We start from the raw sequence: 16632 nt of genomic DNA, 5'->3' as shown, positions 1-16632 counted from the left end.
CAACATGCTCTTATGGCAACACGTTACAGTTTGGAGGAGCCATTACGAGTTTGCTACATTTTTTTTCACTGACACGAAGTCCTCTGTCACGTGGTGAAGCTAGCATGGTCAACGTTACAGCGTATGCGGTATTATGTGAAGTCACATAAACCGACCCTGGATCTGCGGTTAGGGGCACGTTTTTGCGTGTCTTCTGACGTCAGAAATGGGTCGCGCATGTTCTTCCGCCCCTAATATATAAGCAACAATATAGTGGTAATTGTGTTTCAGTCACAGATGAACTTCGGACATTAATACTGTCCAGGTAAATTGCTTCAGAATTAGTTCAACGCCAGTGCTTGCAGAAAAAAAGTGTGTTCCTTGATATTGAATCGCGTTTACGATAAAGTGTCTAGCTGAAATAGCGACTGCTAGTTTAAAGTTGCATGAAGCTAAAGTTGCTAACTGGAACAACGATTGCTAGAACGCTGCAACTTGACATTTTTGAGTTGGTCAATTTAGTAGCTAAGTAGATAGTTTTCACCTTCTCTGCAAGAAGGTCGAATTGGCTAGCGAGTTATGTCGCTTGATGTTGAACAATTCTGCCCATGAGCCAAGCCCTAGTTAGCTAGCTAAATTAGCTTGTGCATGCTAACTAGTACTTAGCTAACTCCAGCTTGTGCACACATTTGGTTGACTATATCACAATGTGCATTTTGTTTTTCTGGGCAATGTGAACGATACCGTCAACCAATTTCAGAAATGCATCGTAAATTAAACTAGGTAATGTGGAGCTAGCGTCACAGCAACTCGTTGTGGTTGAGCGAGGTATCAAACGTCAGTGCGGTGCGTCTGCTATAGTTAGTTTATTCGAGGCTTAGCTAGAGCCTATACATTCCAAAATAGTAAATTGTTCTGTTATTGTGCCTTTGGACACGCATCGAACTGTTGCTTGCTCGCTTCAAAACATACGCTACACTCTTGATGAATCCTGGACAGGTAAACACATGCGTCATCTGACCCACTTTGGGATTTGGGATTAGCTAGCTAATGTATGTAATTTAACCAAAATGTAAATCAAGAATAATGCTTTCAAAAGTTGGGAACGTTATGGATCTTGAGTCCCACACTCAAGTGAATTTACAGTGTCAGTAAATTGGATACCCATGCATTTTCATCAGCTACCTTCCTTGCACAATCATTGGTTGCTTATATTTTGTTTTGATAGGAATGTAGACTGAGCAGTATTAGCTAACAGTACATTTTTGTCAGCAGGTGAAGAGATTCCACTGGAAAATCAGAGGGCTCTAAAAAGACTGACTTAATTTGGTCCTCAACATGGGGGTTGTAATATCCCGGTTTAGGGTATGTATAGCATAACCTGTGTTTTCCTCTTGGTGATATGTATCACAGGTTGGTGGCACCTTAATTGGGGAGGCTGGGCTTGTGGTAATGGCCGGAGTGGAAAAGGTGGAATTGTATCAAATACAACAAGTATATGGCTTCAGTGTGTTTGATTCCATTCGCTCTGTTCCAGCCATTATTGTGAGCCGTCCTCCCCTCATCAGCCTCCACTGATATGTATGGATTGAATACGTATTAAATATATTTTTAGGAACTTAGTTGGCTCTCAGTTTAGAGTTAGAATAGTAGAATACACAAGGTGCAATTTTGAAATTTGGTTGTGCTTCAGTTTTTTGCTGATGTTGGTAACTCAAATACCCATGTCAGCTAAAAAAATGTTGATTGGGAAGTTAGTCTAGCCTGTTATCTAAACTTGTAGTACTCATGGCCTTATACTGACTGGGCATGTGCCCAGGTCCCTGACTCCCAGGGGACCCCATTGATTTTTTGTCTTTTTTTTGTCAGTCTCTCTGATAACCTATTAAAGGAAAAATTCCTGTCATTTACAGTGTTCCATAACACTAATATGTGAGGACAATATCTTTAATTTAGTCATTTATAAGGTTGAAAATGGTTGTGGAAATCTGTTGCAGCTGAAGTTTACTACAAAACCTGGCAATGCTCTCTATGGGCTAGCTAGCTAGGTACGTAGCCACACGCAATAATGCCAAAGTCAATATCTGCACGTGAAGTAGCTAGTTAGCTGTAAAATCGTCTAAACAAACTGCACTGTCAATTTAGGAGTCTACATTCTCACCATGTTCAACCTGCATTATGACATGGGCCGGTATTGAAATCTGACATGTATGATAGACGTTTTTGAGATCTTAAAGGCCTATTCCTGTTTACTTCCAGTGTAGTGAGCGCAGCCTTATCGTAATGCTACGTCATACCGGCCCAACTGCTGCCTGCTTAAACTGCAATAGCTCAGATACACACATGAAATGACCCAGGGAAGCGGTAGCTCATCGCCTAGAGATGCACAAAGTCTTTACTTTAGCATGACAAAATTAGTGGAATTGCAGGAAATTCGATGTTAAACTGCTTTATTATAACTTTCTATACACCCATGGAAAAAATGTGTAGAAATATACTTTAAAACAAAAAAATTATCCTGAGGGGTGAGCAACCAAATTTCACTTAGGGGCTTGTCCTAGGTACTAGTATAACGCATTTAGTTAAGAGTGAAGTAGTTTATCTGCACAAATCAGTTGACTGCGTGTGTGGTTATGGCTGTGGGGTATGTAGACCCACGAGCCACTGCAGGCCCTGTGAGTTCAAAATGTGTGGCCCCCACCCCCATCAAAGTTGCCCATCCCTGCTATAGAATGTATGGCGTAACTTGTTTGACATTTAAATAGTGCAGCATTAAAGAAGTGTTCTGCAATGCTCACAAACACACAAGATGTATTATGCATAACCTGCTGTGGTGTTATTGACATTACTGAATATCTTTCATTGGATGTTAAATCGTGAAAGGGATTAGTTGACTCGGTCTGTCTACATTGCTTGGCAGTGCATATGTCTGAAATAACATTGTCATTTTCTTCTAGTATAGAGGAGAATGTGTGGGTGATACTCATTGGCCGATATGTAATTCAAGTCTAGTGATCGTTCACTTGTTTGAGCTCTGTTTAGTGCAATATGTCCATGCATGGGACAGGAAAGATACAAAAACCTCTGCTTTCACATGTTATGGCTTTGCTATTTAGCACTTCCTAAAAACAAATGCTGTTTTATGGGGTAATGGACAATATCATTTATCATATCAACATGATAATGGTAAACGTAATGATGATACTATAGGCCTATATACGGTTTAGCAGACAATTTTATCCAAAGTGACGTAAAACAGCTAGTGCTTTTATTTGTATTAGTGGCCCCAGATATATCCTGTAATTTAGGAACAGCATATTTTATACAAGTGGAAATGCAAGTGCTTTTGAATGAAAGTTTTGTTCATCAAGTTTTTAAAAATGTAAATACTACAATGACGCAATACTTCTCTTGCATTTCTCAAAGAGAAGCAACAATCTGCACATCTAGATGACTGGACAGTACTATTTTTCACACAAGTTGTGTTCTGAATGGGAACATTTGGTGGGAACATGCAGTACTTTGAACTTATGCAAACTAGAAGACAATGTAGGGACCCTCAAAATTCCAGAAAATAAGCCTATGCTTCAATGATCATAACCTATGGATGGTACCCTGCTTTCTGCATTGAGTTCAGTTTTAAGGTCTTCAATCTCTAATTGTATCTCATTTTTCTTTGGACAGACTAAGCCATCAACTGTAGAGGTTTTGGAAGGAATTGATAAGGTATGTGTTTCTGCTTTTTGAAAAAATATATTTAGCCTCAGAGGCTACACTCCCTCAAGATGACGTTGATCAAGAGTATTTTGGGAACTTGCACTAGACTAGAGATTGACCTTATTACATTATACAGATCCTGTCTCGCTTGAGGTTTAGACCACTGGAAGCAATGTCCAGTGGAGTGACAGACACAAATGTTTCCTAGCACCAGCAGAGGATAGGTCGCTACGCTGTCCACCAACTGATATTTTTGGGGGGTGAGGTTAATCAACACCGAGAACCAAAGGTGTTTCCTTTCCATCTAAATATAAAGGAAAGATAATTTGGCAATGCAGTCTGATTTAAGCCTGCATTGAATACATAGGCTTTTGTCAAGATCACAGGAGGAAGGGTGGAAAAGTCATGTTTCCAAATGTTACGCCACAGTCCAGGTTCCAACACTTATATTGTATTGATGTTTGGCTTTATGCTGGTTGTTTATGTCTTCATCATACACACGAGGTACAGTATTGACATAATTGTAGCCATAGGGTTATGTTGGATAACTAAAAGTTCTGATATTAGTATTATAATTTGGGAATGCTAAACTTCTTGTCAGTTTATAGTGAGAGAGAGCTGGGCTATATTCAATGTGTTTTTTTTTGTTTTTGAGGAACATGATCATTGTTTTTTACAGGATATCCAGGCTTGTGAGGAATGTCAAGAACTGTATCAAAAACAGTTGAAGTTATGGGTGTGGAGACTGCTTCAGTACTCATCTCTTCTTTACCTGATGGCTAGCATAATTGTGTATCTTTGGTACCTCCCTGAACAGATGATTGGAAAGGTCATATTGGTCCTTCCTTTTGTTGTATTTCCACTATTGTAAGTATAGCTGTTTAAAAACATTTCTAAAGAAATGGATTGCTATAACTACTAATAGTTTGTTACTGAACCTGCAATTGAGGTTCTAATATTTCTTTCAACAGTGTATGGCTCCTTCGAAAGGGGCTGCTCACTCTTTTTAAAAGAAGAACAGAAAAAAACAGTATGTGCTTTGAACTTTATTTACCTCTGCCTCATCATTATTATGACACAGCTGCTAATTTCTGTTCTCTATATGTAGTCTTCATTTTTTTTACTGCATTGTTGGTTAGGGGGTCGTAAGTAAGCATTTCACTAAGGTCTGCTAAATCTGTTGTATTTGGCGCATGTGACTAATACAATTTTACTTGACATTCTGCTTTTGGTGTAATCACTCAAATGTTGTTTTTTGTTTCAGATGAAAATTGGAGGACCTCAAATCACAAAAAAGAAAAATGGTATGTTCACTTTTTTACAGGGTTGCTTTTGATTGGGTGAACATCGTCTAGACCGCAATTTAGAATCCCACCATAGCTGAACCCTTATCTTTAAAAGGGTGAAAAACAATGTGGATCCCCTAATCATTTGTGAAGGTGTCATATGAAAGAGCTGAGATGTCTGCACTTCAAAAAATCCTTATCTATTTTTACATCCTGTAACTTATTTTAAATGGGCTTAATCTGGCATCTTCCTCTATTGAGATGAACACTTACAAGGTGTTGTACCTAAGTATTGCAGTAGTCTACATGTGGCGCCTTGCTATTGAATTTTTATAGCACTTTAATAAAATAATTGCTACACCTAATAATCTAAAATCATTGCATGCAGCCATTAATTGGCATTAAGACTTTACTTGGTTAAGCACTCTGCTAGAAGGAAATAAATCTGAGAAATTGCTTGTCATCTCATGACTAACTTTCAATAATTATGGCTGATGGATTTTCACACTCCATTATTGAAGTAGGGTGTGTAATTCTTATTTTTCGTAAACAATTAGCAATATTTGATATTTCCCTGAAATGAAGTTGCTCAAACACCTAGCTTCTCTATTGGTTGCCGAGCTGAGGAGCGTCGTGCAGCATTGCAAAATATTTATGCAGTACATAAAACAGTGGTCGTTGTTTGCATTTACTACTTCGTTGTAATATCGCAAACTGACAGGGCTGTTTTACCATTAAAGATTCCAGCTTTAAAGGCCCAATGCAGTCAATTTATTTCAGTTTTATATCAGATTGTACAGCTGATGAAACTAAGACTGTAAAAGTGTTAACATTTTTGATCAGCGTTATTTGCTTGTTGAAAATACAATTAAGCAGGACCTTCTGCTTGGCGGGAGTTTCTGCTTCCCATGGTGACATCACCATGCAGTAAATTGGTTAATAGAACTAATTTTATTTTTAATTTAACTAGACAAGTCAGTTAAACAAATTCTTATTTGCAATGTTGGCCTAGGAACAGTGGGTTAACTGTGTTGTTCAGGGGCAGAACAACAGATTTTTTTACCTTGTCAGGCCCCCGAATTTGCTACACTCTTTAATGCCTGGTGTCGCAACCTCGACGGAGCTATATCCTTGGCCCAATGCTCTAACCACTAGGCCACCTGCCGCCCCACTATACCAAGCGTTACAAACCTCTCTGCCAAAAGCTAGTTTTTGGTTTTCCCCTCCCCACTCAAACCAGTCCCAGATAGCCCTAACAAAATTATTTCTTGAGCAATAGTTTTGCTAAAAAGCTATTTTTGCCCATAGTTTTTTTAAATGGAAATCTATCGCAATAAGGTACTTAATTGGTAACCAGAAATGATTTGATATTGATGTTTTTTTTACAACATTTAAATGGCTGCATTGGGCCTTTTTTAAAGGGTGTAGGCATACTACGGACACTTATTTTCAAAAACATTTAACAATGCAGTGATAGAATGTCGGTCTGGCTGCCATTTTGACTTTTGTAGGTAGCTCATTTTGTGGAGTTTCATAAGACTGGAGAAGAAACATCTAGTTGAGAATATCCACATACTTCAAACACCAACGCATCATATTGATATGTTTTACATTTTTCCAGGCATTGTAAAGACTTGGGCCTGTATCCACAAAGCTTCTCAGAGTAGGAGTGCTGATCTAGCATCAGTTTTGTCTTTTAGATCATAATGAATAAGATTTGTATGAACAGGTCTTAGATCAGCACGCCTACTCTGAGACGCTTTGTGTTTATGGGCCCGGATCTGTGCAGATTCATGACAGGATAGATGTGGGTCATAGGACCCACCTGTTTTTAAAGCAGTTCATTATTTCAAGAAATCAATTAGTGTTTACATGCTCTTTTTAATTTGATTAATGATGATATGGAAGGTACGACATTAGTCATCATTGATGTTTTCATTACTCAATGGATTTGAACAGAATTAAATGTATGGCATGGTGACATGTCATAACATCATTAGTCAATTAACAGATCAAACATAAGCGTCTTGAATAAAAACTTGCGTAGTCAAAGGGGTTAACTGGAACACCAATTCTTGCTTCAATACTCCAATGCTTGCCTGAAGACTAATACTAATGATGTTTGACTGAATTTGACTTTAAAAAAATAAAATAACCCAAACAGGTGTCACAAATCAACCTGAATTTCAATTTGTGCTTTATTTGCCCTTTTCATTTCCTTTTACATTGAAAATATGAACTGCTTTTGTCCAACAGCTTCTAGAGGTGATGGAGACTGAAACATATAAAACCGCAAAAATTATTCTGGAGAGATTTGATCCTGATTCAAAGACAAAGGTGAGTATTCCATCTTCCTCTGAGCCCACTAATTATTTGAATTACCCCCCCCCCCCGCGCCGCTATAATTAACCTCGAAAGTATCCTTCTTAATCTTTTTTCCGATTTTTAAGGTGCCAGAATCCATTCCAAGTGGAACACCTATGACTCCAAAACCTGGCCAAGGTAATATAGTTGGCTAGATATTTTAAGGCCTTTCATGTGCTTGCGTTGCAGACCACTGATAAACATAATCCCTGCATTGTTTCCTCCATTAGAACTCCGTCAGCGGTATGTCACTCCTCGGCCCCCGGTGGCGGTGACTCCTGCTGCAGCACGTCCTCTTCTGGCACCAGGGGCCACCCATGCAGGACCGCCCCTCCACTCAGCTCCTGGAGGACCCCCAGAGAGAATCCTGTCTGCTGAGGCTGCTCAGCAGAGCTTGATGAAGAGGCCCATGACCCCTGGCACACCTGTTCTAGGAGTGGGTGAGTTAGCTGCACACGGGGACCACATCATAATGTGGTCGATTTTTAAGGTGATTTACCCATCCCTGTCTCACCAGTCCTTCAGGGATGGGACCCTTTAATAAAAACATTGACATTTTTATTTGTATTTTTTTTAACAGTACCGGTATGACAGTTTGTTTTACAAATGGTAGTTATGACCAATTAAGTGTAGTATTTGAATCCATTATGGTAGGGTTTGCCGTAAAACAAACCGAAGGTCAAGCTTGCTCCAGAGAAGAGGCGATAATGGTTAACAAAGTCAATAGGTGTGAAATTGTACCTAGATTTTAGGGCCATTTGCAGCATCAAATTTGTTCCAATTCAAAAACATTTTTTTTTTCTCACGACAAAGGGTGGTTCCAAAATAAACCGGACACTAGCCATGTTTCCATCAAACCTTTTTATACGAGTGAAGTACATGTAGGATTAAAATGAGTCATGACAGGCCTGAAGGACAGGCCTTAAACTTTCCAAATGTAGACAAAACAAAATACGCTAGACAAGGTGCCGTCTTTTTGTCTAAAATTAATTAGGCAAGAAATGATGGTGGAAATGCCTTAATGCGCATATTGATCTAATATTAAATGGAAGTAAACTTGGAGTCACGCGATATGTTGTGTGGTATTCACACTACAACTCTGGAAAGCTTTTTCTTCATTAGGCTACAGATGAAATTATAATGAACAAAAATATAAACGCATCAAGTGGAGTGTTGGTTTCATGAGCTGAAATAAATGATCAGAGAAATTTTCTATATGCATAAAAAGCTAATTTCTCTCAAATTGGGCACAAATTTGTTTACATTCCTATTAGTGAGACTTCCCATTGCCAAGATAATCCAACCACCTGACAGGTGTGTCATATCAAGAAGCTGATAAAACTGCATGATCATTACACAGGTGCACCTTGTGCTGAGGACAAAAGGCCACTCTAAAATGTGCAGTTTTGTCACAACACAATGTCACACTTTTGCAATTGGCATGCTGACTGCAGGAATGTCTGCCAGAGCTCTTGCCAGAGAATTTAATGTTAGTCTTTCTACCATAAACTGCCTACAATGTCGTTTTAGAGAATTTGGCAGTACGTCCAACCAGCCTCACAAGTGCAGACCACGTGTAACCAACCCAGGACCTCCACATCCGGCATCTTCACATGCGGGATTGTCTGAGACCAGCCAACCGGACATCTGATGAAACTGAGGAGTATTTCTGTCTGTAATAAAGACCTTTTGTGGTGGGGGGTGGGGGACTAATTCTGATTGGCTATGATCTCCCAGGCCCACCCATGCTTGCGCTCCTGCCCAGTCATGTGAAATCCGCTGTTGGCTAGAGCACATGCGCAAAGACCAGCGTGGGCTCATTCGCTTTCCAACACATTTGTTGTGACAACCAGTAGTAAAGTTGAAAATACGATTTGAAACCATTTAACTTGTATTTTTTTATTAGGTACATAGGAATTTAACCCGCAGAAGTAATTTTTATGTGCACTACATCAACACGCACAACCATTTATCCACAAGTCAGTTTGATGGTTAATCTTGTGGGAAAACGCCTATGTAGTTTTTATGCAGATTTTACACTCTTTTACAACATTAAAATCTGTCGCCCATTGGATGGAAACCTAGCTACTGTCAGTTTATGTTAAGTGTATATTTACTCTTATGTAAACATGCGGTCTGGCGTTGGACACTTCATAGGAAATGCGAAAGAGGGCAAACCGTTAAAGACTGTTTGCTTTCCCAGAGAAAGCAACATGGTGTAATTGCCATGTGGAATGCCAACTGAGGTGTACAAGAGCCAAGATCACTTTAACTATGATTAATTAGGTAGGCCGGCATTTGTTCTCTGGGCATTGGTACTGAAATGTTACTAAATGCCTTTCTATTGGCCAGGTGAAATTGCGTTTGGCATAGGCACACCATGCAAATGTTTCATATGGCTCGAAACTCAGGCACTTTTGTGGAAAATTGAAAGTGAAAAGCAATTTGATAGAAAGAGTCACCACAGAGTTTCCATATGTTGGTAAATGAATAAGCAGCAGGAAGCTGAGACGTTGCCAAGTCTCCCAGAAATGACCAGTCATCTTCCTATGATTGCTCTTGATGTTAGATTATATTAATTACTGCTCAGCAACACAGCAGGGATTCTCGTTCAAGTGCTTTGCAAGTGAGATCCATTTCCAAGTCATTATTAAAACCTGTCCGTATCAACCGTTTATCACGGTCCTCTGCCGCTAACTGTAGATTTGTCTGGTTTCTTCTCCTCTGGCGCAGTGTGTGACGATTTGCGTTTGAGAACAGACTTTGTGCAGCTAATGTGCATGTGTGTCTGCCATAACAGGAATGCACCCTCCAGGCCCACCCTTGGCCAGACCTGTTCTCCCCCGGGATAGAGGCACCATGGACAGGGTCATTGAGTACTTTGTTGGCGATGGCCCTCAGAATAGGTAAAATGTTGCTTCTGCTTGAGTGTCACCCAAATATTTGCTTTTGGAAATCAAATATGTATTTGTGCAGATGTAAGCGCTATAGGAATTTACTGTTGAATGTATTTCTAGTGACAATTGCTATGTTTAAATACAGCTAAATTATCTTTTAATTTCATTGCATGTATGCATTCTAACAGATTATTTTCTCCCTCCAGATATGCCCTCATATGCCAGCAGTGTCTCACCCATAACGGCATGGCATTAAAAGAGGAATTTGAATATGTTGGTAAGATTTAGAGAAACACGACTCTGTCAGTCTCCATCAAACACCGCGCCTTCATTTGCCCTCTAGCATTTGGCAGTGCCGTATATCATCAGGCTCTTAAAAGCCTCTGCCACTACCAGCCTCTGTAAGCAAAAAGAGCCCATCTAGATTGACTATGCAAACGAGTGTAACCCATCGATCTGATGAGTTTATGCGTCTTTGACTCAATTCTTCTTGGAATATCATTGGTTTCATTTTCATTATACATGCATCTGTGTCTACATGGAAATGTATGACAATCATTCAGTTGACAGTCGCTTTGGGCATGGTGGTTTATGTGTCTCGTTTCAGCTTTCAGATGTGCATATTGTTATGTCCTGAATCCTGCGAGAAAGACCAGACCCCAAGCCCCACGACTCTCTGAGGTCACTGCTGAGGCAAAGATGCCCTCACACGCCCCCATACCAACATCACCAACACCTGTAGAACTAGGACCCGTAGAGCCAGCACCTGCCCCTGAAGCTGATGAGAGCCCCGCTACTGCAGGTATGTCTCTGCGAAACCTCATCATTCTTGTTCCCAAATACACTGCTCAAAAAAATAAAGGGAACATTAAAATAACACATCCTAGATCTGAATGAATGAAATATTCTTATTAAATATTTTTTCTTTACATAGTTGAATGTGCTGACAACAAAATCACACAAATTATCAATGGAAATCAAATGTATCAACCCATGGAGGTGCAAAACCACACTACAGGCTGATCCAACTTTGATGTAATGTCCTTAAAACAAGTCAAAGAGGCTCTGTGTGTGTGGCCTCCACGTGCCTGTATGACCTCCCTACAACGCCTGTTCATGCTCCTGATGAGGTGGTGGATGGTCTCCTGAGGGATCTTCTCCTAGACCTGGACTAAAGCATCCGCCATCCGGCAGGAGCGAGACATGATGTTTCAGATGTGCTCAATTGGATTCAGGTCTGGGGAACGGGCGGGCCAGTCCATAGCATCAATGCCTTCCTCTTGCAGGAACTGCTGACACACTCCAGCCACATGAGGTCTAGCATTGTCTTGCATTAGGAGGAACCCAGGGCCAACCGCACCAGCATATGGTCTCACAAGGTGTCTGAGGATCTCATCTCGGTACCTAATGGCAGTCAGGCCATTAGGGGTGGCAGGGTAGCCTAGTGGTTAGAGCGTTGGACTAGTAACAGAAAGGTTGCAAGTTCGAATCCCCGAGCTGACAACGTACAAATCTGTCATTCTGCCCTTGAACAGGCAGTTAACCCGCTGTTCCTAGGCCGTCATTGAATATAAGAATTTGTTCTTAACTGACTTGCCTAGTAAAACATTTTTTTAAATAGGCTACCTCTGGCGAGCACATGGAGGGCTGTGCGGCCCCCCAAAGAAATGCCACCCCACACCATGACTGACCCACCGCCAAACCGGTTATGCTGGAGGATGTTGCAGGCAGCAGAATGTTCTCCACGGCGTCTCCAGACTCTGTCACGTGCTCAGTGTGAACCTGCTTTCATCTGTGAAGAGCACAGGGCGCCAGTGGCGAATTTGCCAATCTTGGTGTTCTCTGGCAAATGCCAAACGTCCTGCACGGTGTTGGGCTGTAAGCACAACCCCCACCTGTGGACGTCGTGCCCTTCTATACCACCCTCATGGAGTCAGTTTCTGACCGTTTGAGCAGACACATGCACATTTGTGGCCTGCTGGAGGTCATTTTGCAGGGCTCTGGCAGTGCCCCTCCTGCTCCTCCTTGCACAAAGACTGAGGTAGCGGTCCTGCTGCTATGTTGTTGCCCTCCTACGACCTCCTCCACGTCTCCTGATGCCTGTCTTCTGGTAGCGCCTCCATGCTCTGGACACTACGCTGACACACAGCAAACCTTCTTGCCACAGCTCGCATTGATGTGCCATCCTGGATGAGCTGCACTACCTGAGCCACTTGTGTGGGTTGTAAACTCTGTCTCATGCTACCACTAGAGTGAAAGCACCGCCAGCATTCAAAAGTGACCAAAACATCAGCCAGGAAGCATAGGAACTGAGAAGTGGTCTGTGGTCACCACCTGCAGAACCACTCCTTTATTGGGGGTGTCATGCTAATTGCCTAAACCTGTTGTCTATTCCACTTGCACAACAGCATGTGAAATTGATTGTCAATCAGTGTTGCTTCCTAAGTGGACAGTTTGATTTCACAGAAGTGTGATTGACTTGGAGTTACATTGTGGTGTTTAAGTGTTCCCTTTATTTTTTTGAGCAGTGTATAATGTTCACACAGCTACTTAGCTCAAGAAGATACTTCTGCATATATAGTGTATGTGGACACAACTTCAAATATGTGGCTGAAATAGCCGAATTCACTTGTGTGTTTAAAATCTAGTGCACAGCCATGCACTCGCCGTAGACAAACGTTGACAGTAGAATGACCTTAATGACGAGCTCGGTGACTTTCAACGTGGCACCGTCATAGGATGCCACCTTACCAGTAAGTTAATTTCTGTCCTGCTAGAGCTGCCCCGGTCAACTGGCAGTGCTGTTATTGTGAAGTTGAAACGTCCAGGAGCAACAACGGCTCTGCTGCGAAGTGGTAGGCCACACAAGCTCACAGAATGGGACCGGCGAGTGCTGAAGCTCGTAAAAATTGTCTGTCCTCGGTTGCAACACTCCATATCGAGTTTCAAATTGCCTCTTGAAGCAGTGTCCGCTGTTCGTCGGGAGCTTCATCAAATGGCTTTCCATGGCTGAGCAGCTGCACACAAGTCTAAGCTCACCATGCCCAATGCCAAGCATCGGCTGGAGTGGTGTAAAGCTCGCCGCCATTGGACTCTGGAGCAGTGGAAATGCCTTCTCTGGAGTGATGAATCACGCTTCCCCATGTGGCAGTCCGACGGACATATCTGGGTTTGGCGGATGCCATTTGAACGTTACCTGCCCCAATGCATAGTGCCAACTAAAGTTTGTTGGAGTAATGGTCTGGGGCTGTTTTTCATGATTCGGGTCAGGCCCCTTAGTTCCAGTGACGGGAAATCTTAACGCTACAGCATACAATGACATTCTAGACGATTCTGTGCTTCCAACTTTGTGGCAACAGTTTGGGGTAAGCCCTTTCCTGTTTCAGCATGACAATGCTCCCATGCACAAACGAGGTCCCTACATAAATGGTTTGTCGATCGGTGTGGAGGAACTTGACTGGCCACCAGCCACTGATTTAAAAAAATAAATAATAATAATAATTTAAAATCTACCACCCACTCAGATTTGTTTTAGTAGACCAAATAAATAAATATTCACACAAATTACACCAACAAAACACAAGCAGATGAGCATGCGTTGCAATGCTTCTAAAATGTAAAACTAGGCAGGAGTAATGTGGTATATTGTTTAATTACATTTAACCAAAATATCAGATGAGACAATGTTCATGGTTGAACTAATGTGATTAGCATGAGGTTGTAAGTAACAAGAGAATTTCCCAGGACACAGACATATCTATATGGGCAGAAAGCTTTAACAAGAATTTATCTAACTGCTCTGTTCATTTTACAGTAGCTATTACATTGAAATAATACCATGTTATTGTTTGAAGAGTGCACGGTTATGTACTCAAATGTATCAATAAGCCAATTAGGCACATTTTTGAGCAGACTTGATACATTTTGAACAGTAATGCAATGGTTCATTGGAGCAGTTTAAAACTATGCACATACTACTTTCAAATGGTATCAAGAATATGCATATCCTTGCTTCAGGTCCTGAGCTACAGGCAGTTAGCTTTGGGTTTGTCATTTTAGGCAAAAATTTAAAAAAGGGTCTGATCCTTAAGAGGGTGAGATGTTACTGTGGTAATGCTACTCGTCATGCTTTTGCCTGTGAGATTGAGTCCAACTAGTAGCCGCTTTTGTCTTCTCTTCCCAAACAGTTGATACTCAAACATTGAAGAACAACTTAGCTTGTAAATAGCCAAGAAACAGAACAGACTTTTGTTTTAAAGTAAATTAGACCAACTTTTACACCTGTGCGCAGTGCTACTAAAAATGTTTTGCTCATCGCGTGAGCACAGCCCCCAGCCAGGTAGTTTTGTCGTGGGATAGGCAATATTAGGATTTGTGCGGTTGTTTGACCTTGTGCGTTTTAATTCACCAGCTATGAAACAAAATGGCAGAAATACTTAAACCGATACAGCAGCATTTATTTTGCTAAAATGTGATCATACTTGACAATTAAAAAAAAAAAAAAATGCAAGTGAAATGGTGACACTGTGGAGCCCTGACCACCCACCAACGTGGTTGATGAAATAGACATCTTTCCCCGCCAATGCTAAAGTCCACCCACATTTGGAAGGTGGCCGGTTTTCATTTTTAGGCCCTGATTGGCAGAATTTCCTGATTGTTTTCATTGCTTACTTTCTTAAATGCCTGTAAATTGAATTGATCCTCAATTTTAGTTGCCGAGAAGCAGCCTACTCCCCCAGCTGAAGAGATCCAGGAGTTGGCGACTCTGACAACAGATACTGCCCCAGAAACAGAAGTGCCAGGAGCTAAACAATCTCTGCAACTCACCCCGGTGAAGTCAGACGGGGAGCTGGATGTATCAGACATGGAGGTTGAATAGAATGTCATTTCAACACATTAATTTATGCTAGAGCTATATTCTACTTTTTTCAGGGGGGGGGGTTCTTTCTGTTTTTAAAGTTAACTTAATAATGGTTAGATTAATGCTGTGAGGTAGAATGGCAGAATAACAGGCAACGGGTTTGGTATTAACTTAAAGGTATTTTCTTGTCAGTTGTCATGGTACCAATATGAATTTAAGGATTGGAATAAAAGTGAACAGCCAACACTTGAGATTTTACGTCATGTCCACGGTACTTTCATGAACTGTACTTTCACTTCTATACATTACGCAACAGCACACTTAGTTCAGCTAGCTAAGCGTTTAGCGTTAGCGGGATAAGCAATTTCCCACATTACTATTGTATTTGTGACTTGTCTCTATCCATGTTGTCTACAGACATGCAAGATGATGACAATAACGAGCCAAAATCTAGCTAAGAAGTTTGAGTTTCTGCACATATGTAGAACGAGGGTTTCTTTTTTTAAATTTAAGTAATTTGCAACATTGTTTTAGTAGTTTGTCTTTTGACTGAATGTCTTACCATGTCTACAGAAGTGCAAAAAAATGTCCTGTCTGGTATGATGAAATATTTTTAGGGGGCAGATATTTATAGATACTATGGTATACGTTAGTGCCTTAACAGTATTGACTAGGTTTTGGGTAGTCCTAGTACAATGGGACTAACCACATGTTTACACAGTAATAGTACAGTCATAGTAGTACTTATTTATTGCTTAAGAGGAGAGATGAAGCTGTATTTGCTGTCCTCTGCACCTTAGTGCCTTGATGAGTTTTATGTTTCCACTTTGAAATGAATAAAGACTTGAGTCATTGTCAGAATGCATGCGTTTGAAAATGCCAGTTTTGTGTGACCCTGCTATTTGGATTTCAAGTTTTAATCTCCATTCTCTCAGGCTCCCAGAGTTCATTGCTTCAAATTAGTGGATTCGGGTATTTCAGCTGCACCTGTTGGTGACGGGTGTATAAAATCAAGCACATGGCCATACAATCTCCATAGTCAAAACATTGTCGGTAGAATGGCCTTACGGAAGCGCTCAGGGACATTCAACGTGGCACCATCATAGGATGCCACCTTTCCAACAAGTCAGTTTGTCAAATTTCTGGATATCAATCAACAGAGGTAAGAAGATGTAGGCTATAAGAGGATGTTGAAGGCTAACTGTATTGGGTGCAGATGACTGAACTGCTCACTTTTGTGTCTGCAGGTATACAGATGAGGCATACAAAGGTAGTTCAGTTGGTATGTTATGCAGATCACATTTACCATGCTCCTCTCTTACCTCTTCAATGAATATTCCATAGGCCTCTACATTATGGACAAGGTGTGTGTATGAAAACCATTATCAAAATATTTTTTTATTCACATTTACCACATGAATACTGTCGTGCATGTTTTGTTATTCATCTGTATAATTACATTTTTCTCTCTATGCCTCTGATAAATACAACGGGTAACCTGTTCGATCACCATGCACTACAAAATCAT

The 16632-nt window shown here is 40.9% G+C and overlaps 1 protein-coding gene across 1 annotated transcript; it reads left to right on the top strand.

Annotated features, from left to right (window-relative positions):
* The first annotated feature begins 314 nt into the window (after window positions 1-314).
* On the top strand, window positions 315-15967 carry lnpa (limb and neural patterns a). Its single transcript, XM_031795267.1, is given in 13 exon segments — window positions 315-978; window positions 1255-1344; window positions 3664-3705; window positions 4376-4563; window positions 4668-4730; window positions 4961-5000; window positions 7239-7319; window positions 7433-7484; window positions 7577-7786; window positions 10147-10252; window positions 10450-10520; window positions 10851-11045; window positions 14956-15967. Coding segments are annotated over 12 exon segments (1242 nt in total). The 5' UTR covers window positions 315-978; window positions 1255-1317; the 3' UTR covers window positions 15123-15967.
* Window positions 15968-16632: the final 665 nt, after the last annotated feature.

The sequence above is a fragment of the Oncorhynchus kisutch genome, linkage group LG2, assembly GCF_002021735.2.
Source record: "Oncorhynchus kisutch isolate 150728-3 linkage group LG2, Okis_V2, whole genome shotgun sequence".
NCBI classification, from domain to species: Eukaryota; Metazoa; Chordata; class Actinopteri; order Salmoniformes; family Salmonidae; genus Oncorhynchus; species Oncorhynchus kisutch.
The sequence above is the reverse complement of the archived record's forward strand: the minus strand, read 5'-3'. Positions and strand labels throughout refer to the sequence as shown.